At 14.4% G+C, this 22,521-nt stretch overlaps 3 protein-coding genes across 3 annotated transcripts, besides 61 other annotated features; 2 read left to right on the top strand and 1 right to left on the bottom strand. All coding sequences in view use genetic code 6, as the record gives it.

Annotated features, from left to right (window-relative positions):
- Positions 1 to 1,329: 1,329 nt before the first annotated feature.
- On the top strand, positions 1,330 to 2,846 carry IMG5_199670 (hypothetical protein; the record flags this gene model as incomplete). Its single annotated transcript, XM_004024061.1, has 4 exons — positions 1,330 to 1,410; positions 1,460 to 1,592; positions 1,647 to 1,916; positions 2,098 to 2,846. The coding sequence occupies 4 exons, from the start codon at positions 1,330 to 1,332 to the stop codon at positions 2,844 to 2,846; spliced, it is 1,233 nt and encodes a 410-aa protein (XP_004024110.1).
- A 12-nt stretch (positions 2,847 to 2,858) lies between these two features.
- Positions 2,859 to 2,898: a microsatellite.
- Positions 2,859 to 2,901: a microsatellite.
- A 224-nt stretch (positions 2,902 to 3,125) lies between these two features.
- Positions 3,126 to 5,726, bottom strand: IMG5_199660 (Ras family protein, putative; the record flags this gene model as incomplete). Its single annotated transcript, XM_004024060.1, has 5 exons — positions 3,126 to 3,888; positions 3,929 to 4,046; positions 4,133 to 4,173; positions 5,101 to 5,144; positions 5,433 to 5,726. The coding sequence occupies 5 exons, from the start codon at positions 5,724 to 5,726 to the stop codon at positions 3,126 to 3,128; spliced, it is 1,260 nt and encodes a 419-aa protein (XP_004024109.1).
- Positions 4,051 to 4,112: a microsatellite.
- A 444-nt stretch (positions 5,727 to 6,170) lies between the features above and the next one.
- Positions 6,171 to 6,230: a microsatellite.
- Positions 6,228 to 6,269: a microsatellite.
- Positions 6,230 to 6,267: a microsatellite.
- Positions 6,270 to 6,683: 414 nt separating the features above from the next.
- Positions 6,684 to 6,735: a microsatellite.
- Positions 6,709 to 6,754: a microsatellite.
- Positions 6,755 to 8,408: 1,654 nt separating this feature from the next.
- Positions 8,409 to 8,455: a microsatellite.
- Positions 8,409 to 8,461: a microsatellite.
- Positions 8,425 to 8,467: a microsatellite.
- Positions 8,468 to 9,348: 881 nt separating this feature from the next.
- Positions 9,349 to 9,397: a microsatellite.
- A 508-nt stretch (positions 9,398 to 9,905) lies between these two features.
- Positions 9,906 to 9,986: a microsatellite.
- Positions 9,950 to 10,020: a microsatellite.
- Positions 10,021 to 10,297: 277 nt separating this feature from the next.
- Positions 10,298 to 10,357: a microsatellite.
- An 874-nt stretch (positions 10,358 to 11,231) lies between these two features.
- Positions 11,232 to 11,261: a microsatellite.
- Positions 11,262 to 11,514: 253 nt separating this feature from the next.
- Positions 11,515 to 11,615: a microsatellite.
- Positions 11,528 to 11,586: a microsatellite.
- Positions 11,528 to 11,615: a microsatellite.
- Positions 11,548 to 11,615: a microsatellite.
- A 217-nt stretch (positions 11,616 to 11,832) lies between these two features.
- Positions 11,833 to 11,867: a microsatellite.
- Positions 11,868 to 12,646: 779 nt separating this feature from the next.
- Positions 12,647 to 12,702: a microsatellite.
- Positions 12,703 to 12,726: 24 nt separating this feature from the next.
- Positions 12,727 to 12,830: a microsatellite.
- Positions 12,728 to 12,827: a microsatellite.
- Positions 12,831 to 12,851: 21 nt separating the features above from the next.
- Positions 12,852 to 12,921: a microsatellite.
- Positions 12,862 to 12,924: a microsatellite.
- A 138-nt stretch (positions 12,925 to 13,062) lies between these two features.
- On the top strand, positions 13,063 to 14,309 carry IMG5_199650 (traf3ip1 protein, putative; the record flags this gene model as incomplete). The annotated part of the gene is made up of 3 exons (XM_004024059.1): positions 13,063 to 13,611; positions 13,633 to 13,857; positions 13,939 to 14,309. Exons 1-3 carry the CDS (start codon positions 13,104 to 13,106, stop codon positions 14,307 to 14,309), a joined length of 1,104 nt encoding a protein of 367 aa, XP_004024108.1. The 5' UTR covers positions 13,063 to 13,103.
- Positions 13,538 to 13,603: a microsatellite.
- Positions 13,622 to 13,676: a microsatellite.
- Positions 14,129 to 14,203: a microsatellite.
- Positions 14,140 to 14,203: a microsatellite.
- Positions 14,155 to 14,203: a microsatellite.
- Positions 14,310 to 14,802: 493 nt separating the features above from the next.
- Positions 14,803 to 14,846: a microsatellite.
- A 7-nt stretch (positions 14,847 to 14,853) lies between these two features.
- Positions 14,854 to 14,908: a microsatellite.
- Positions 14,864 to 14,926: a microsatellite.
- Positions 14,873 to 14,926: a microsatellite.
- Positions 14,927 to 15,681: 755 nt separating this feature from the next.
- Positions 15,682 to 15,745: a microsatellite.
- A 248-nt stretch (positions 15,746 to 15,993) lies between these two features.
- Positions 15,994 to 16,060: a microsatellite.
- Positions 16,018 to 16,071: a microsatellite.
- Positions 16,046 to 16,088: a microsatellite.
- Positions 16,089 to 16,499: 411 nt separating this feature from the next.
- Positions 16,500 to 16,583: a microsatellite.
- Positions 16,584 to 17,191: 608 nt separating this feature from the next.
- Positions 17,192 to 17,237: a microsatellite.
- Positions 17,238 to 17,287: 50 nt separating this feature from the next.
- Positions 17,288 to 17,329: a microsatellite.
- Positions 17,330 to 17,761: 432 nt separating this feature from the next.
- Positions 17,762 to 17,797: a microsatellite.
- Positions 17,798 to 18,637: 840 nt separating this feature from the next.
- Positions 18,638 to 18,686: a microsatellite.
- A 173-nt stretch (positions 18,687 to 18,859) lies between these two features.
- Positions 18,860 to 18,894: a microsatellite.
- A 784-nt stretch (positions 18,895 to 19,678) lies between these two features.
- Positions 19,679 to 19,716: a microsatellite.
- Positions 19,717 to 19,857: 141 nt separating this feature from the next.
- Positions 19,858 to 19,911: a microsatellite.
- Positions 19,903 to 19,966: a microsatellite.
- Positions 19,906 to 19,978: a microsatellite.
- A 1,288-nt stretch (positions 19,979 to 21,266) lies between these two features.
- Positions 21,267 to 21,407: a microsatellite.
- Positions 21,316 to 21,442: a microsatellite.
- Positions 21,325 to 21,417: a microsatellite.
- Positions 21,326 to 21,406: a microsatellite.
- Positions 21,326 to 21,451: a microsatellite.
- Positions 21,359 to 21,449: a microsatellite.
- A 71-nt stretch (positions 21,452 to 21,522) lies between the features above and the next one.
- Positions 21,523 to 21,562: a microsatellite.
- Positions 21,552 to 21,600: a microsatellite.
- Positions 21,601 to 21,742: 142 nt separating this feature from the next.
- Positions 21,743 to 21,836: a microsatellite.
- Positions 21,837 to 22,060: 224 nt separating this feature from the next.
- Positions 22,061 to 22,124: a microsatellite.
- Positions 22,064 to 22,148: a microsatellite.
- Positions 22,106 to 22,148: a microsatellite.
- Positions 22,149 to 22,521: the final 373 nt, after the last annotated feature.

The raw sequence follows: 22,521 nt of genomic DNA, 5'->3' as shown, positions 1-22,521 counted from the left end.
ATAGAAACAGACTAAAATAAATTTTAATAAACTTAATTTCAAATGCAATTAAATTCACTAATAATAACGGATATATACACATAAAATGTAAAATTATCGAATCTAACGGGATTTTAAAAATTTCAGTGAAAGATAATGGGTGCGGGATCCCAATTTTTTTATAGGAAAAGCTTTTTAAGCCTTTTTCGACATTTGATCATCATAATGGGAGTAATAAATAAGGAATAGGTATCGGTCTTTTTTTATGTCAAAAGCTAGTTTAATAATTGGGTCCTGGAAAGATGTAGTTAAAGTCAAATATAAATGAAGGGGCGAAGTTTAGTTTTTGTATTTTTATGAATTTAGATTTCGGGAATAATAATAGTTTTTCGTATTTGGGCAGTTAAATTAAATAGAGTTTTTATGCATATGAAGAAGAATAAGAAGAATAATCTTGCAAAAATAAATAACCGAAAGTAATTAATATATAGAAAAATGATTTATAGGAAAAAAACTAATTATTTATATAATAAAATAATGTCCCAGATAAATCCATTTCTTTAATAAATATAGAAAATATTATTTAAAATAAATTTAAAAATATACTGATTGTAGATGATAATTATTTCAATACAATTGCTCTAAAAGCCACTCTAAAGCCATTATAATGTAATTTTTTCACATCCAATAATGGATTTTAGGCTGTCTAAGTTTTCTCGTAAAATTAAATCGATTTGATCTTTATGGATATTGTTATGCCATAAATGAATGGATATGTAACTGTTGAATAGATTAGGGATTTTGAGAGTTAATCTATTAATAATAGGAAAAAATGTGTTATTATTATGGCTAGTGCTTTTAATTGCTAGGACGATTATAATAAAAGCATTTAATGTGGAGCTAATGATTATATTACTAAGCCTATAAGTTATATGTGTTTAGTTTAGATATTAGAAAAATATATTTGAATTTGTAATTAATTAAATTTTATTTTAAAATATTTAATTCTATGTTTTACTGTTTTTTTACTGTTTATTAATTAGAAAGTTTATTTTTGTTTGTTTTCTAAAACAATAATATAAATTTAATTTTTATTATTATTATGTTTTTTTTTTTTATTATTGAAAATATTAATTAGTAAAACAATAAAATAAAATAAATATTATGTATATCAATTATTGTTTTTTTTTTTAAACTTAAGTAATAGAAAAAAATTAAGTAATTATTTTAAAAATAAATTATAAATATACAACAACAAAAAAAGATTTTTTTTTTTATATATAAAATTCTTTTTAAATTTCAAACAAAACAAAAACTTAAAAAAAAAAAAAAAAAAATCAAAAATTAAAAATGGACGAAGAATAAAAAAATAACCAGACTTAAAAGCCAATATAAAAGTCAATTTAATATGACCCGCGACCCAAAACTACTGTAGAAAAATAAAAAATATATAAACATATTCTCTAAAAAACAAAAAAAGGATGTAACAGCCACAAAAGGTACAGACTTTGAAGACTACGGTTTAAAAGAATAATTATTAATGGGAATAGTAGAAAAAGGTTATGACAAACCCTCTCCTATATAGGAAGAAACCATCCCAATATCTCTTACAGGCAATCAAAAAAAAAAAAAAAAAAATCGAAAAAAAAAAAATTATATATATATAGGTGCAAATATAATCGCCAGAGCGAAAAACGGAACAGGGAAGACTGCAGCATTTGTAATTCCAATCTTAGAATAAATAGATAACCAAAAAAATCATATATAAGCATTAATATTAGTTCCTACAAGAGAATTAGCCTTATAAGTAAGTTCTATAGTAAAAGAACTTGGAAAATATTTATAAATAAATTGTATGGTATCGACCGGTGGTACTTAATTCAAAGAGGATGTTTTACGTTTATAAAATATGTAATGTAGAGTACATGTTATTGTTGGTAAAAAAAATTAATTTTTTAAAAAAAAAAAAAAAATTAAATATACATATATAAACTTTTTTTTTTTTTTCTTTATTTTTTTGTAAATAAAAAAAAAACTAATTTTAACATTAATTTTTATTATTATTTTTTTTTAAAAAAAATTAAACATAAAATATTTATTGTAAAATAAAAAAAAAAGCAACACCAGGAAGAGTATTAGATTTGGCAAAAAAAAACATAGCAGATTTTAGTAAATGTGGTATTTTAACATTAGATGAGGCTGATAAGTTACTTTCTGTTGATTTTATGCCTATAATAGAAGAAATATTAGATTTTTTTCCCAAAGAAAGACAAATAATGTTATTTTCAGCCACTTTTCCAATTTCTGTGAAAGCATTTAAGGACAAGCATATGCCAGATTGTAAATCTGTCAATTTAATGGATGAACTTACATTAAAAGGGGTTACTTAATACTATGCTTATTTAGAAGAGAAACAAAAGGTATAATGTTTAAATCATTTATCGGCAAAACTATAGATTAATTAAGCAATAATATTTTGTAATTCAACCAAAAGAGTTCAACTTTTGGCAAAAAAAATTACCGAATAAGGATATTCGTGTTTCTATATTCATGCAAAGATGGAATAAAGTGAAAGAAATAAGGTTTTTCATAATTTTAGAAAAGGAGAAGGTAGATTTTTAGTTAGTTCAGATTTATTTACTAGAGGAATTGATGTTTAAAGTGTAAATGTAGTTATTAACTTTGATTTTCCGAAAAATTCGGAAACTTATTTACATAGAATTGGAAGATCAGGTAGATATGGGCATTTGGGATTAGCAATTAATTTTATTACTGATGATGATAAAGATAATTTGATAAAAGTTGAAAATGAATTGGATGTTTAAATGCTTCCTATGCCTAAGGAAGTAGATAAAAATTTATATTGATTTTATTATGAATTATTATTATTTTTTTTATCTATTTTTTATTTTATTTTTTTTAAAAAAAAAGGTTTTTTGTAATATTTTTTAAAAAATTAATATTTTTTTTTTTTTTAAAAAAAAAAAAAAAAAAAAAATTTAAATGTATTTATATATATATTATATGTTTTGAAAAAATTGAAATTTTTTTTAGTAAATAATTATAAATATTTATTTAAAAAATAAAATCAATATTATATATAAAAGTAATATTTTTTAAGAACAATTATTAATTGTTAAAATTTCTCATTTATAATTATTATTAGAATCATTAATAGCACTTATAAATTGTAAAGTAGGTTTAATATACCATCTTCTGGGCTTTAAAAATCCCTCAAACCATCCGACATGTCCTCCAGTTTAAGTAACTAAAAGAATAATATTTTCATTTTTTTTAGCTTCTTCAAACGGTATTGTGGAATGGTGCAAAATAGGATCATCCCTTGAATTTATACACAAAAGTGGAATTTTAATATCTTTTAAATTTTACACACAAGAAATATTATTATAATAATCTTCTACAGTTAAAATCCCATGTAATTTCGCTGAAAATAAAAGGTCAAATTCTTAACTAGTTTAAGCTTATAATGCTTTTTTTATATCAACATTTAAATGTAAAGGGGGATTTTATAACAATTTCATCCTCATTTAAAGAATACTTTTTCTACATTCGACTAAATACCCATCAAAATATTTACTTATTTTAGAATTCGCTTTTTGAATATCAAATGGATTTGCCACAGAAACCGCTCCTTTGAAAGGAGAAGAATCTCTATATTCACCTAAATATTTAACTAACATATTTGCTCCAAAAGAATGTCCAACAGCATAAAAATTATGGTCTTAATATTTTTCTTTTAAATAATTCACTACGTCATTTATATCTTTTAACATAGAATAATATCCTTTTAGGGGAAATATTCTACCTTTTTCTTCATAATTATTATATAAACGATCATTATATAAAACTACTTTATAACCTTCTTTTAAGGCTTCAGCTGTTATATTCCTTTTTATTTTTTATATTTTAGTTTTTTTATATTAAATACATTATATATGGTTCATTGCGAGAAGCTGTGGAACCAAGAAATATTACCAAAATATTATTTTTATTTATTAATGCTTTTTCATTTTATATTAAGGTTTAGTCTGATAACTCTGGTATATCTTTTATATATATATATATATATATATATATATATATATATATATATATATATATATATATATATAATTTTTTTTATTTTTTTTACCTATTCCTAACTCCCCGTAGTCACCTAAGTCAATATATTCTCTACTGTATTTTAGTTAATTATGAATGTGTTAATATTTGGAGGAAAATAATACTTGTAAGTAACCATAACCTAAATAAAGGGTAGGCAGATAGTAACCTTTTTATATTTCTTTACATTTTTCAATTATATTTTAGTTAAATAAGGTGTGCTTATTATATAGTTCTATTTTAGAAAATAATTAAGGGTAAATTAATGTGGCACAAAAGCCAAATTTTAAGAAATCTAAGTATAAAAATATGTAGAAATCAAAAATATATACATTACTTCTATTTGAGAATATGATAAAAATATGTTTCATTTTACTTTTGTTATTATTTATAATGGGATTAGTTTTTATTTTATATTTAATAATATTTTTTAAAAATAGTAAGTAGACTTACCAATAATAAGCATTTAATATACGAAAATTAAAGTAATAATACTATCTATACGTATATAATATTAATTTCTAATTTTCGAAAAAAAAAACAAAAAATTTAAAACGACAATATGAAAATAATTATCAGAATTAATTAATTTATATTATTTTTATTTATTAAATAATAATATTATTACAAATTTAAAACAAAACAAAAATTAATTCAATTCTATTATACAAATATACTTAATTTTTCTTAAATTAAAAATAATAATTATATGTATATAAAAAAAGTCAAAGAAAATTTAAATATTTTCGTCATATGTTATAAAACTAATAAATTTTAATTAATGTTTTGTATATATATTTTATTTTATATATAAAAAATAAAAAAAACAATTTTCCATTTTTTTTGTTTATTGAGTTTTTTTTTTTAAAACAAAAAAAATAAAAAAACAATAAGAGCAATTTAATATATATATATTAATGTAATTTAAAAAAGTAAAAATAATAACTTAATTTTTTAAAATAATTTAAAAAAAATAAATGAAAAAAAGTAAAATATCACATACAACATTTTTTTTCTTCTTAAATTTAAATATCTTATATTTACTACAATTATTAATTTTAATTACTTTAATTAAAACTTTCATTATTTCTAATATAACTCAAATTATTTTTCTTATTCATAATTTCCCTTGTTAAATTCAAAAATGCTTAATATACTGTATTATTAGTTTTTGCTGAAACTTCATTAAAAAGCATTCCATGCTTTTCCGCATATTCCTAAGCTTATTAATTTTGTACTTTTTTTTCCAAATCATTTTTGTTTCCAATTAATAAAATATTAGTTTCTTTTTCTACATAACTATCAATTTCACTCATCCAAAATTTATCTACATCCTAGAATGAATTTGGAGAAGTTACATCATATACAATAACTATTCCATCAGCTCCTTTATAATATGCGGAAGTTATTGTTCTGAATTTTTCTTAACCAGCGGTATCCCATATTTATAATTTTATTTTTTTACCATCTATTTATAATTTTTTAAAACGAAAATCTACCCCTATTGTTGCCAAATAATTTTCATTAAATTAATCATCACTAAATCTTAATAAAAGAGAGGATTTTCCAACACCACTATTGCCTATTATTACTATTTTAAATAAATTATCGTAATCTTTAATCATTTATATATATATATATATATATTATTAATTAATTGCTATAATTTATATATATAATTTTTAGAAATCGGAAATTTATCTTTATATTTTTATTTATATATAAAGAATATTTTGTTTTCTCAAAAAAAAAAGAAGATATTTTTAATAAAAAAATGAATTTTATTTATAACTTGCTTTTTTTATTTATTTATTTAAAAAAATTAAAATTAAAAAAAAAAAATATTTAATTTCATTATTCTAAAATAGTTTTAATTAAATTAATTTATTTTGATATAATTATTTTATATTAAAAAAAAATATATTTATTGTTTTTATTATATAAATTATAAAGATAATAACATATATTTATTTATTAATTATTTTTAAAAAAATTTATCAAATATTAATAATTTATTAAAATAAAAAATATTTATTTCTTATTTATATATAAAACTTAAAGAAATAATAATATATTATAAATATATTAAATTAATATATATATATATATACATATATATATATATATATTTATCTTTATTTATCTTTTTTATCTTTATTTATCTTTATATTTATATTATTTTAAAAATTATAATATTAATTTTCTTATCATTGTTTTTTTTTTTTTAAAATTAGTTTATTTATTATTTATCTTTCTTATTTATATATTTTATTTATTACATATATTTTTTTTTTTTTTTAATTTTTATATATATAATTTATTTTAAAATTATTTTAGAAGCTATAATTTATAAATATATTAATTTTATTAAACAATCTCATTAAATTGTTATATATTTTTGTTGTTATATTAAGTTAAAATCTTATAATATTCTTTTTTATAACTTAGTTTTTAAATAATTTTATTTAATAAAATAATTTTTTTTTTTTATTTTAAGTATATATTTGTACGAATTATTATTTTATATATAGAATAATTAAATTTATATTTAAATATATTATAATATACTTTTTAATATGAAAATTTAATATAAATATTTTATAATTATTATTTAATTAATTTTTTTATTTATTAGATTTTGTTTTTAATAATTAAAATGATAAAATTTTTAAAACTATATAATAATAAATTAAATTAATTTATATGATATATAATATTTTTTTTATATTTAAATAAAAATATAAATTATATATTTATTAATTAAATTTCTTTTTTGTATAATATTGTATTTATATATTATTTTTAAAGTTTTAATATAAAATAATTTTAAAAACACAGAAATTTAATAAAAATTATTTCTAATAATTTTATATTTTCTTTAATATTATTTATTCAATCATTTTTTTCTTTTAATTTATTTCCGTAAAATTCAAAATGTTTTAAAACACCAAAATATAAAATAAATATTCCGAAAAGGTAAATGTTATTTTTACTTACATTATAAATTTAATTATCTATTTAATTTTTAAATATGCTAAAAAATTCTACGAAATTACTAATCAATATTAATGAAATTCCTATAATAACTAAAAATAAACTCATTTTAGATGTTAGATTTCTAAAAGATGCAGAAAATATAGAAAAAGCTTACAAACAAAAATAAATGAAAGTTAGTTTATTAGCATACTAATTATCTAATAATTTAAAAAAAAAGTATAAATACTGTAAAAATCCTATTAATATTATCATAGAAGGTAATTAAACGCTAATAAGGTTATCATTATCAAATACTTAATTTTTAATAATCCAAATATTAAAAATGTATATGATATTATATTTAAAAGAATTTTAATTTAAAAATCTTAATTTACTTATAACAATTTTTGTAATATTTAAAAAAATAAAAACACTGAGAAAAATCTTGAAAATGTAAATTATTTATTTTTTTAAGCATAAAAAGTAACATGAATTAACATCAAAGCTAATAAAACAATTAATTTAAAAAACTATAATAATAGAATTTCGTTATGTCAAAAGCATATTTAATGTTAATGATGATACTATTATTTAATTTATATTTAATTAAAAAATGACCATTCTTGTTTTTCTTTTTATTAACTATTTTTATCTAAATAATTATAATATATATTTTTAATTATTTAATCAATAAAATTATAATAAAAAATTTTTTATATATTTTTTTAATATAATTAATATATATTTTTTTTATTGTGTTATTTGTTATTAATTAATATAAATAAATAAATTAGATATAATAATATTTAATAATAAAATTTTTATTTTATTTGATGATAAATTTCTATATGTGTTTATTATTTTTGTTAATAAAAATAGAATAAATTTATTATCAAATCACTATTATTTAAGATAATTATAACTATATTACTTAATTTTTTTAACTAAAAAGTTATTAGATTGTTTATTTAAACTATTATCTTTAAAGAAATTAGAATTTATTTTATTTGGTTCATTTTTTTATAATTAGTTATTATTGATAAACATGTTGTTTTTTTATTAAAATTCTAACTTTTATTAGTTAGTTTTTATTATTTAAGATAAATTATAATTAGAATTTACATTATTTTATATAGATTAAAATTATATATTTTTTGTAAAATTTTATTTAACAATATTTTTATTAAAATTATTAATTTTTTAATTTTAACTTTCCTTTATATTTAAATATCCAATTTATTTTTTGATTTTATCATTACTAATTATATTTTCTTTAGTTTTATTAAAATATATATCATTTTAAGCTTTTTTTATAAAAATTCAAACAAATATTTATAATAATTTATATTTTTTTACATTAAATTTATTTTTTTATAATTAAATTGCTTTTAGTACTTTTAATTTACTTTAAATTAAAAAATTTAGTATGATCATCTAAAAATTGTATATTATTATCAGTAATGATTATATTATTATCTTATTAGTTTAATTTTTAGACATATTCAATACAATTTTATATTTTAGAACTATTTTCAATATTTAAAATTTAAAAAATCTCTATTCTTTAAGTATTTTTTATATTACTTTTTTTTCTTAAATCAAAAACACAACTAATACCTAAACTAAATATATCATAATCATAATAATTTTAATCTTTAAAATTTTTTAAATATAATTAAATAAAAAAATAAAACCTTTTAATAATTAAAATCCTAGTTAAAATATATTTTATTCAATATTTTATACTATATTAAATTATTATAATTCTGTTGGTATAATTCCTATATCATCTTTTATATTTGTTTAGTTTTTGTTATTTTCTTTTTCTTAATTTTAGCTTTCTAAAATTTAGTCATCGTTAAATACTATACCTTAAGATAGCATAAATTCTAATAAATCATAAAGTGTTGAATGCTACATATTAAACTTTAAGGTCTCAATTACTTAAATCTCTGCTTTTCTAATGTTATCTTTTGTATATTAGTATAAACTAGCATTTTTTTTTAATTAGCTTATATAGGGAATTTTAGATTCGAGCTCAATGCTTTTCGCTGCCAACATTATACATACAGACGCAAATAAGTATAAATGTTAATCAGCTTAGAAATATATTAATTTATTGTCTTTTGGTTTATTTTCACTTATAAGATAGTCTAAATAATATATACTTAAAAATAATACTTTTTACGATAGCTTAAATGAATCTTAAAGGCGCTCTAAAAATGTTATTATTGATTACCTTGACTTTTTATTTATTTATTAATAGTATTTTTATGTTTGGTTTTAATTATTATTACTTTTAAATATTTTTGGTTTTAATCTAAGCTTATATTTTGATTTAAGTATTTTTAAAATTAATTATTAAAATATTATTATGAAGAAAACCTTATTTTATAATTTAACTTTTATGTTTTAAGCCCATAAATTTACCCATTCTAATTAAAAAAATAAGCAATAAATAATATATATTAATATTATATACTTTATATAAACGAGCACCACAATTTATACAAAATTAATATCCTTAATAAAAATTAGATGTAATATGAAGACATTAAAAATATTCAAAAGTTTGATTGTTTGATTTCAAAAAATAGTTTTCTACTATATTTTTTTGATTTTATATCATAACCTAAGAATTATCCTATTATTATTTATTTATTTATAATTATTCAATCATATTTTATTATTTGAAATTAATTGTTAAATTTAAAATATAAATTATGGTTTTTTAATTAAAAATAAACAAATTTTATAAAATTATATATTATAATAGATTAAAATTAATATTTTTTAATTGTATTTTTTTATTATATAACATATGTTTGTATAAATTTATAAAAAATACATATAATTATATTTATAAATAAAAATATTATATATATATATAAATATATATAATATATATACTAGCAATATTTATTATATTATATATATATATATTAAACTAAAATTATTTTCATATTGTCTGTACAAAATTAAATAATTTATCTTCTCTCACTTTTCTTTCTCTTATATATTATTTTTAAATATAGACTTTACTTATATTGTAATTCTTGTTTAATATAATATTAAATAATTTTTTTATTGAGATATTAGGAATATTAGCGTTATTTATTTATTAAATATATTTATTTAATTAATTAAAAAATTATTTTCACATCAAAATAAATAATTTAAATAGATTAAAAAAAAAATTTCATTATAAAATTTTAATTCAAATTTTTTATAAAAGATATTTTTTTAAAATTATATAAAAAACTATTTTTTTAATTTTATAAAATATATATATTTTTTTTCTTTTATTTCCGAAAATAATATTTTAATATATTAAAATTTTACTGTTTCCTTGTTTTAAAACTCTTTAGCAGTGCACCTTTGATAATTTTGGTGAAATTTTTAGCTTCAATGAATATGATTATTATTTATAGATTTATTTTTATAAAAAAAAAATTAAGATTATTATTGTATATATTATTACTTTATTTCGAAATTTCATTATTAATATTTATTGTAATTTCATATAAATTTTTATGATTATTAATTTTTTTATGTTTATTAAATTATCTATGAATAAATGTTATTACTTTTGTTTATTTAATTTAATTATTTTATTTAATATACTAATAAAATTCAATTGTTTTTTTTATCTTTATTCTTATTCATATTATTTAGATAGTTTTTTTGAAATTTCTTATTTTTAATATATAGTTTTTATTATATAAATTATTCGATATATTTTTATTTTCTTAATGTTATTATCAACCTTATATTGCGAAAAAAAATTATTATTAAGGTAAAAAATTATTAGTAAATGCAATGCAACTTTGTAATTTTAATTATAAAGTTATAATGTTTTAATGAATACTTTCTTAAATTAAATTTATGTTACTGGTATTATTATTAGTTAAATATACTAGACTATAATAAAAAATAAGTAGGGCATATACATGTTTCGAAATAATATACTTTTTTTTCTATAATAAATAAAGAATATATATTAAAAAAGAAAAAAAATGATATATATAAGTAATAATTAGGCCAATTCTTACCAAAAAAGAAAAAGATATCAAATTGTTTTAATATTAACAATATAGTTAAATTCTATATAAATATTTATTTTGATAAATATATGCTACATTAATTAGATTTAGAAAATAATATATTAAAAATATATATTAAAATAAAATGCAATATAGCAATATATATATTTATCAAATGATTTAATGTTTATATTATAATAAAAAATAAAAAATTAATTAATATTATTTACTATAAATAAAAATGTAAAAATATATAATATTTAATATTAATTTTAAAATATTAATAACTTTTAAATAATTGTTATTTATTAATATACTGTATAAAATAAATATAAATATATAATTCAGAAAATCTTTTATGATTATATATTATTAATCCTGATAATATTTTTTCTATATTAATAATAATATATATATATAAAATTATATATATAAATATATATATATATAAATATATAAATATATAAATTTTTATATATTTAATTATATAAATATCTAACTATTAATTTTTATATCTTATATTTTTATTACTTTTTTTTCTATTAAAATAAAAAACACCAAAATATATATTTAATTAAAAAGTAATTTAGTTTATTTTAATGCACATTGACAGTCTTTATTAAAATAAATATGAATATAATCATATTAATAATCAATTAAATTATCTATAAATTAAAAAGAACATATAAAATAATTACAAACCTTCATATGAAAATTAATATAATTATAAATTAATAAAGTTATAAAAAGTATAGTGTGAAGAGTAGTAGTAATTTTCTTTTTAAATATTTAAGAAAAGAAAGGAAAATATTTAGAGAAGGAGGTATCTTTATGCTCCTTCTTAAATTGAAAAGGAACTATCTTTTTAAAAAACTTATTCTTAACAGTAATAAAACAGTTAATAATAATCATCTATAAATGATTATAATAGACATTATGCTAATAATAAAAATGAAATAAAATAATAAAATTTCAGCAAAACAATATCAAATTTTTAGAATTTTAATGACATTAATAATAGTTATAACCTTAATTATTTATAAAATTTATCTGTATACCAAATTTGAATGAAAATTTTTTCTATATAATTAAAATATCAATTATAGTTAAAAATAAATAAAAAAATATATTATTTAAACCTTAATAATTAATAATCTTTATTAATTATATTTGAAAGCGATTATTTAAATATATAAAATAAACAAAAGGAATACTATATTTGTCAAATAAAGACATAATAATAACCAACAATATTTAAAATAAAATAAATAGAGATAATTAATTGTATATTTATAATAATTAAACAATAAAATTATAATATAATATATTATAAAATTATAGAATTATGACATTTATAAATATCATAATAAAAAAATAGGCATATAATAAATGTTCTAAACTTTTATAATATATAAATTTAATTATTATAATTTAACTATAAATTATAAAAAAAAATTATTTTATAAAAAGATCATGAATATTAAATAAGATATAAGAAATATTTGTATATATTATAAAAATAAATAAATATTAAAGTAATTATTTTTATATATATAAAATAATTTATTTAATAAATAAAATATAATTAAGAAATTCTATAAAAAAATAAAATAAAATAATTATATAATTAAATATAATATAATTTTATTTTAAAAAAAAAATAATATTAATTATATATATATATATATTTTTATTTCTAAAAAAAAATAAAACAATAAATTTTAGTTTCACTTTTTAAAACATATAATATATAATATTTTTCAAATATAATATATAATATTTTTCAAATATAAAATATATATTTATCTTTAAGAAATTTTATTTAATTAAATAAAATAAATATTACTAATAAAAATTTTTAAGTTATATATTATTTATTAAACAAAACAAAAAAATTATATTCATAAAAATTAAAAATATATAAAAAAATTTCAAAATATTTAAATCAAAGAAGAAAAAAATAAAAAAATTAAAAAAACAATAATGGCAGAAGAAAATTTTTGGGAACCAACAATAAAAGCATTTGAGGGATTATTTTAAAAACCTAAAATGCGTGATAAGCTTCTACAAAAGCCTCCCTTTTAATATTTATTTGACATTGTAATGGCTACTACTGATGCTACAGGATTTGGTGAAGGTTTATACACTGATGAAGAAAAAAACTCTTAATTTTACCAAAACCGTGATTAAAAGATAACATTTTTAAAGAAAATAATAGATCTAACGCAATATGCTATAAAATAAGAATTACCAGCGAAACCAAATAAAATTGTTGCTGGTTTAGAACCTGAAAATACTAATATCTTTCTTATAGAGTTACATAGATCGGCTACTACACCCGAAATAAACAAAAATGGACCTAAAATTATAAAAAAATTATTGGCTAAATATTCGTAAAAAGAAGGAAGTGCTTAGGAAAAAACATAGGAGAAGCCTGCTGAAAATAATAGGAAAAACCGGCTGAAAAAGTATAGGAAAAGCCTTAATAAAAGTTGAATAAAAAAAAAAATAGAAGAGAAAAAATAAGAAGAAAAAAAATAAGAAGAAAAAAAATAACCTCTTTAAAAAAAATCTACAGTAGAAATCGAAGCACCTCCTATTTAATAATAATAAAAAAAAGAAGCTCCTTAAATTTAATAATAATAGACTAAAGTAGCTTAATAAAGACCTACTAGTTCTATGCGAGCTCCTCCAAAAGTCTAAGATAACTCCAAAGTAGTGGAAAATACACATAAAGGTAAAGGAACTTCAGGTGTAATAGCAGAAGGGACCAATAATAACGCAAATGAAGAAGAAAATGAAGGTATAAATAATTAAGGAAATACTAATAAGAACATCAATTTAAGTGGAAAAGGACACTCTAAATTTACATAAGAAGCCTTAAATGATGGATTAAATTAAACCGGAAAAAATCAAAACATGAATTAAAATGCAAATTAACAAGAAGGAGAAGATGTTTAAGGTAATTAAATTAAAATGTAATTAAGAAAAGGCAAAAAAAAAATGAAAATACTACTATTAATAATAATAATGCTAATAATAGTAATAATAATACTACTAATAATAATAGTAGTAGTAATAATTAAAATGACATTTAAGCTTTATTATAAATGGTTTAGGAAATTTCAAAAAACGCAAATCCTTTGGGTAAATCACTTGAATTTATTTCAGATGATATAGAAAGTATGAATAATGAATTAGATTATTGGACAAAATAATATAAAGGATCAAAGGAAAAAATGTAAAATGAATTAAAAATTACAGAAGAGTATCTTTAACCACTTATTGATTAGATTTCAGAAATTGAAGAGAAAATAAATGATAAGAAAAATAAAGTTAGTAATGTTAAAAGTTAGATAATTAAGAATTAAATATAAATTTAAACTTTACTTTATTCTGTTGTGTCTTAGAAATGAAAAAAAATTATTTATTTTTTTATATATTTTAGTTTTATTTTAAATATAAAATATGTAAAAGATATATTTATATGAATATTTTTAAAATAATAGTATTATAATTATTTTTAAATTTATATATATTATTTCTATCATTATATAAATTAATATTGCATTTTTTTATTTGTAATTTTTCTTATTTCATTATTAAAATAACTTAAAGATTATTAGAGTAATTAAATTTATCTTTTTTACTATAATATATATATTTAAATATTTAAAAATTAATATATTTATATATATATATATATATACATATATATATATATATTAATAAATTTATAAATATTTTTAATTTTATATTATATGTTTTTAATATTATATATATTTTTTTTTATTTATTTATGTTTTAATTTTTTTATTAAATTTACTTTCTATCTTTCTTTTTAATTTTCTTATTATAGTTTATTTTATTCATTTAAATTATTTTGAATATCTTATTTCAAATTATTTCTTAATTTATTTATTTAATAAATTTATTATTTATTTATATTAAAAAAAATACATTATTTTTTATTTTTATGAAATTTCTGAATTTTCAAAATTTTATTAATTTTCAATATTTAATGCGCTTTTTATCAAATATTTATTATTTTGATTTTTAATTTAATTTTATAGATATAAATTATTATCATTAACCAAATTTTTTTATTAATATAATATATTTTTTTCATATCTTCTAATTAATTTTTGACTTATATATTTAATTCATCTGATGGTTATGAGCTTTCATTATTTTAATTATTAATTTATTTATTTTTAATTAGTTCAAAAAGAGCTTTACTTCAATTATTTATTTCTAATAATCTTCATTTTATGGTTTTTTTAATAGATTTATTTTATCTTAAAATTATTAAACTTTATCTAATTAATTTTCAATCCATTCCATTTTTTATGTTTCAGGCATTTTTTCAATAAATTCTTTACTTTTATATATATTTTATAATATTTCGTTTAAATTTTAAAAGTTTATATCTGATAAATTATCATTTTATTTTATACTTTTTATTATTTTTAATTATAATTTTTAAATTTTTATAATTATTAAATAAGATCTATATGTTCTATTTATTATTGACATTCTCTCATTTATGATATTTACTATAAAATATATATAAATATATATATTTATTTTTTTAAATATATTATATATATATATATATTTTTTTACTTCTAATAATTATTCTTCTAATTAAGAACTAAATACTGAATTTAATGTACCTAGTAATACAGCATAATGATTATATCTAGAACTAAAACATTCACTTATTTTTTAAATAGTTTAATCTTGATAAAAAACCCTTTTTTATTATCTATTCTAAGATTTTTCAGTTTAGTTTAAATAAGTAAATATTTAAGTAAGATTATTCTTTTATAAATTAAAATTTTGTAATTATATAAAATTAACATTACTAAACTATATATTATTTCTATATATAATTTTATATTTTTATATATATGATATAATTATATATTATTATATATTTTATTTTATTTTTTTATATTTTTTTATCATACTTAAATATTATTAATCTAATAAATAAAGAAGTATTTTAAATAAAGTTTTATTCTTTATATTAATTTCTTAACATTTTTAATCTATTTTATGCTTATTTATAATATCTAATATATTCGTCTATATTTGTAATTATTTTTGTATTATATTATTATTATTATTAATCTTCTTTATTAGCCAATAAATCAAATGTATTATTTTAATTAACACAATATATTTATAAAGAAAGATCGTAAAAAATTCCATTTTAGATGGCTTTTCTTGATCTTATGTATTATTTAGAAAGCTAAATTAAATTAAGTAATTCTTCACAAGTAACAACACTTAATCCTTTATTTATTATTTTATTATTTAAAGGATTAATTTATCCTAATAATGTATAATTTCTTCCAGAACTATTTAAATGTGATATATATATATATATATATATATATATATATATATATATATATATAATATATATATAAATATATAGATATAAATATATTTATACTATTATGTTCCTAATATAAATAAAGTAGAATTCATACCATTTAATGCTGAAACTACTTTTTTTAGAAAAGTTATTAATATAAAACTTCTTAGGTTGTTTCTTATGAAAAAGCAACGTCATATTAATATATTTTAGATATAGGTAATACTATATTTTTCTAAATTTCAATTTATTTATCGCTTTTCATATATATATTCAATAAATCTTATTATATTCCATTTTTATTATATAATAAAAGCTAAGGGTTTAAGTTATTTTTAGTTATTTTAGATACATATACATTAACTTTTTCATTTATTAATTGTTATTATACTTTTTTATATGTATTTGAAAAAGATGAGATGGATGATTAACTTATTATACTTTTTGAAAGTTTTTTTTATGAAAATTATTTTTGTGAAAATTCTACATCTTATTCAACTTATTATTTTTCTTAAAAGATATTTACATATTTTAAATTATTTAAAATTATCTGCTTTTAATTTTTATCATAAATTTAATTATTTGTCTAAGGTTTTATACGTATTGATAAAATAATTTTTTTTTCCATTAATATTAATATTTTTATTTATAAAAAAATAATAATAATATATATGAAAATATAATCTATATATATTTATATATATATATATAAATATATATATATATTATATTATTTATTAAATAAATAAAACTATTATTTAAATTTAAATGTAACATTATATAATAAAATTAAACTTGATTAAATTTAAATTAATAAAATTTATATATATTTTTTTTTAATTTTGTCATTAAATATAATTTTTTTAAGTAATTATTTAGTATTTAAGGTAAATTTTTTTTTTATATATTTTTTTTTTAGCCCTATTTTTTTATATATATTTAATTTTCTTATTATAGACTAATATTTTTTTAATTTTTTCATTCGATGAGTAAATAATTAAATATAATATTTTAAAATTTTAGAAATATGTTTATTGATTCAAGAATTTATATTTTATTACATAAATATTATTTAATTTAATTAAATGAATTTTTTTTTTTTGTATAATGAAAAAAAGAATAATAATTTAAATAAAAATCATCTTTTAAATTTAATTTTTTAATAGAAAATTAAGTTATTCATTATTAATATAAATAAATTTATAATATAATATAATTGATATGATTTATAAAAGCATAAAAAAAATGAACAATCATATAAATAAAAGATATTATATAAATAAAAAATATTTAAAATATTTACATATATGACTTTATGTATAAATATTTATATATTTTTTTATGCTTATTTAATTTATAGAGAAAATTATTAATATCTAATATGGCTTATCTTTTATTTCATAATATAATTAACATATTTTAAGAACCAATAAATTAGTATTAAAATTTATTATATTTAATTACATGTTACTTATTTAAATTTAGCTATTTTTTTATTAGTAAAAATTATATTAGAATTAAAACAAGATTATCAACATCTAAAATATATTATTTATTTACAAAAGAACTTAAATTTATAATATTTTTGCATATATAATTCTATTTTTTTTAAATCATTAAAAAATTTAATCTATATTAACATTAAATATAAAATTTACACTAGCTATTTTATTATTAAAGATTTAAATCAAAATTTTTAAAAAATTAATTAATTTTAAATTATAAAATGTTTACTTTTATAATCATTTTTAGTGAATAATTAACTTTTATAATATAAATAAGATAAAAACTAGGAAATCTAATTAATTATAGAGAATTTTATAAGTTTTTTGTAATATTTTTTAGAATTTATAGTAGCAATATAGCTAATATGAAAGGTTATTTTTTTATTATTAAGAAATTTATAAGCTTTATAGAGATCTAAAGTTAATTTATTTTAAATAAATATATGAATATTATGTAAATAATTTAATTAACTTTAATAAATTATGATAATTTATGAATATAAATAAAGCCAATAATATGATATCATTAATATTATTTATTTAAATAGGAAAAAATGATAATTTAAATGTTTAAGTCACTTTTTTTTATTTTAAATATGATTAAATATTAGTTTGATGATTTTATTAAAATAAAAGTAAATATTATAATAAAAAAAAAAATTAAATTTATTATAATATAGGTTTATTTTAAAAAAATATTTGTATATAACTATTAATTTTTTTTTATTTTTATTAAAATAAATAAAAAATAATATTGAAAAAATGCGTTTTTTTTTATTATTTAAAAAGAAATTTATGAATATTTAAATTTTTTATAATAAATATTAATAATTAATACATGTATAATAATATAATATATATATATATATATATATATATATATGCTTATAATTTCTTTTAAATAAAAAAAAAACATTAAATTTAAAAATGATTACAAATATAAATAATTAAAAATCAAATAAAGTAAATATAAATTTAAACTATTTTCCTATATAAAATGATTTAATATACAATACTGAAAATCCATTATCAATAGAATTAAATTCAAATACTTTATTTTTAAATAAAAATAACTAAATAAAATAGCAATATTAATTTTATAAAATTTATTCAAACTAAGACAAAAGGGTTGATAATTAAAATATTTTCTAAAATACTATTTTTCCTTTATTAAATAACACATTAAGAGGAATAAATTCGAATTTTTTTATTTATGGCTCTTAAGATTTATATATAAATAGTTTACTTTTCGGTTTTAAAAATTAAGAAAATTAAAATATTTATGGTGTATGCTATTTGAGTTTAAAATATTTAATTAATAATTTAGATATGTAAAAGTGCAATTTAAAATTGTCTTTTATTGAAGTTTAAAATAAAAACTTTCGAAATTTATTATGTAATAGTTAAACATAAGGAAAAAATATAAATAACTTTGATTTTAAAGAATATATGATTGAAAATATTAATTTTGGGGAATAATTATTATCATAAGTATGTAGGAAAATTAATAATTAATTTGAAAAAAAAAATAATCCAAATAAATTAAAAACAAATATAATGTTGTTTTAAATTTAATAAACTAATGAGTAAAATAATTCTATTATTTAATCATGTTTTTCTATTATAAATTTTAATATAAATGATAATTTAAAGCAAAATTAAAGTAAATATATATATATATATATATATTTATATATATATATATTAAATATTTTAAAATAAATTAAGTAAATTATGAAGATTAAGTTTAAAAAAAATTAAATGAACAATAAAACAAAGATTAGAATATAAGAAATTTAATTTATAAAAATAAAATAACTTATCAGTATATATATGGTATAAAAAAAAATTATATAAATTAAAATATTTATAAATATAAATAAAAATTTAAATATATATATATATATATATATATATTTTATAGTTTAATAATATATATATTTATATATCTATATTTAATATTTTATTTTTAAATTAGAAAATAACTATTAAACAAGTACTATGATATTTTTATGTCAATAAAAGTAATATTTTGAAAAAGATTTAGAAATTTTAAATTTTATATATGATTTAATAAATTATTAAGATAAAAATATACAAACAATTTTAAAAAGCAATATTTAATTAAAACCTGAATAAGACAACATTTCTACAAAAAGTCGGAACTTTAAAAATGATAGTTAAATAATTAGTTATAATTCTATATAAACATGTTCTAATATATAAAGTATAAATGTATAATCAACTGCTAATACTTCATTAGAAGAAAAGTATAATTAAAATTTAGATATAAATTTATATATAATATATTAATATAGACTTAAATAAGAAAAGATCAATATATAATATTAAATTAATGCGTTAAATGAGTAAATATAATAAAGTATATAAACAGAAAGTTTTGTTTTTGATGGAAAATATTAAAGTATAGATTAATAAATAAAAATGAGGAATTTATAATGTGATAATTAGGAAGATTTCCTTAATAGACTTTGTAACGATTTGTTTTAAAATATAGATGAAAATCATTAGTTAATCATTAGTTTGAAAGAATTAGATGATATTTTAACAAAAGATTATTAAAAAATAAATATTTTGTAGCAAAATAAAATAATTACTACATAAAATTAAATTTAATCATTAGAAAATACTATTAAAGAAAATGAGGATTTAAAATAAAAAATGAAAATTGTTTTAGAAGTATTAATATTAATTTTTTATTAAAATATTTAATTTAAAAATAATTAGACTAATAAAGAATAATAATAAAACTTAAAATTTGTTTTATTAAAATAAGTAATAACAAATAGCTATAAATGGAATATGAAGTATTATTTAATTAAATATATATTTATATATTTATTATAAATAGTTAAATTAAAGAAAATAATAGTTAGAAATTATAAATTTAAAAGAAAATATTAATAAATTAGAAAAGTTTGTATTATAGAAAGATAATATTATTAATGAAAAGGTTATATAAATAAATAGTTTAAATTTAAAAATTGATAATTTGTAAAGTTAAATTATTGAGTTGAATAAAAAAAAAACATATTTAATATAAATTAATAAAATTATAATAACATATAAAAATATGATTAAATAGAAGATGAAAATAAACAATAAATTTAATTTGAAAAGAATGTTTTATAAAATTACTAAATAACATATTAATAAAGTTAAGAAAATAAAAATTTGAATACAGAAAATTAAAATAAAAATATAGTAAAATTAGATTAAACAATAAAAGCATAGTAATAAAATAATAATAATAATAATGAAAATTGTAAAAAAAATTACAATTATAATTATGATAATAATAATAATGAAAATATAAATAATATTATTAATAATAATATATAAAAAAATAATAATATTATAAATAATAATAATAATTTTTAAAATATTGATAATAATAATTAATTAAAATAATTATAAAACAAAATTAGAAATTTAAATTAAGTTTAATTAGATAAAAATGTGTATAATAATTAAGAAAATAATAAAAATAAAATAAACTTTAAATAAATAAATATAAGTAAATAAATATATTAACAAAGTAAATAATTTTAAAAATATAAATATTTTATATATTAATATATAGATGAAATATAATAGTAACAAGAAAACAGATATAATAATAATAAATAAAATAACGGTAAATTAATGCATAATATATTGTTTGGATAATTAATAAATGATAATTTTATTTAACAAAAAGAAAAAACAATATAATAAAAATAATAATAATAATATACATAATAAAATAAATAATATTCCTAATAATTATTATAAGATAATTAATAAAATAATAATAATATATAAATTAAATAAGAAGAAACTTTATATAAAAATTTTCCTTAATAATAATAATAAAATACAAATGTATTATCATATTCTTTTGAAATAAATCCATTAGAAAGTGTTTGTGAATAAGAAGGAAAATTATTCTCTATTTGTAATTCTCCGTAAATAAATTAAACTTCTAGATCTATAATTTGCTTAAATAATAATGTAAATCTTAAAAAAAAAAACTCTATTGAATTTTGATTTATATATTTATATATTTATATATTTATATATTTAATATTAAATATATACAAATTTATATATATGTATATACATATTTATTATATAAAATAATATTTTATTTTTATAAATTATATAAAGAATTTTAATAATTATTTTATGTTTCTAATTATTATTTAATTTTTTTAGAATATTATTTATATTTTTTTTATTATACAATAAAAAATAAACAAAAAAAATATATATATTATAAATGTATTTATTATATATATAAAAATAAATAAAATATATTAGTAATTTTATAAATTTTACACATTTTTACATTTCATTATCTTAATTATTATCTACATTCATGACAAAACCAATCATGTCTTGGAATTTATAAATCAATTAATTACTCATCACAATAAGTATGACATACTCTTATGTTACAACAATCACAAATTATCAATAATTATTTGTCTTGGTCTGTTTCACAAAT

The sequence above is a fragment of the Ichthyophthirius multifiliis genome (assembly GCF_000220395.1).
Source record: "Ichthyophthirius multifiliis unplaced genomic scaffold scaff_1120509251418, whole genome shotgun sequence".
NCBI classification, from domain to species: domain Eukaryota; phylum Ciliophora; class Oligohymenophorea; order Hymenostomatida; genus Ichthyophthirius; species Ichthyophthirius multifiliis.
This window is presented reverse-complemented; position numbering and strand designations above follow the sequence as displayed.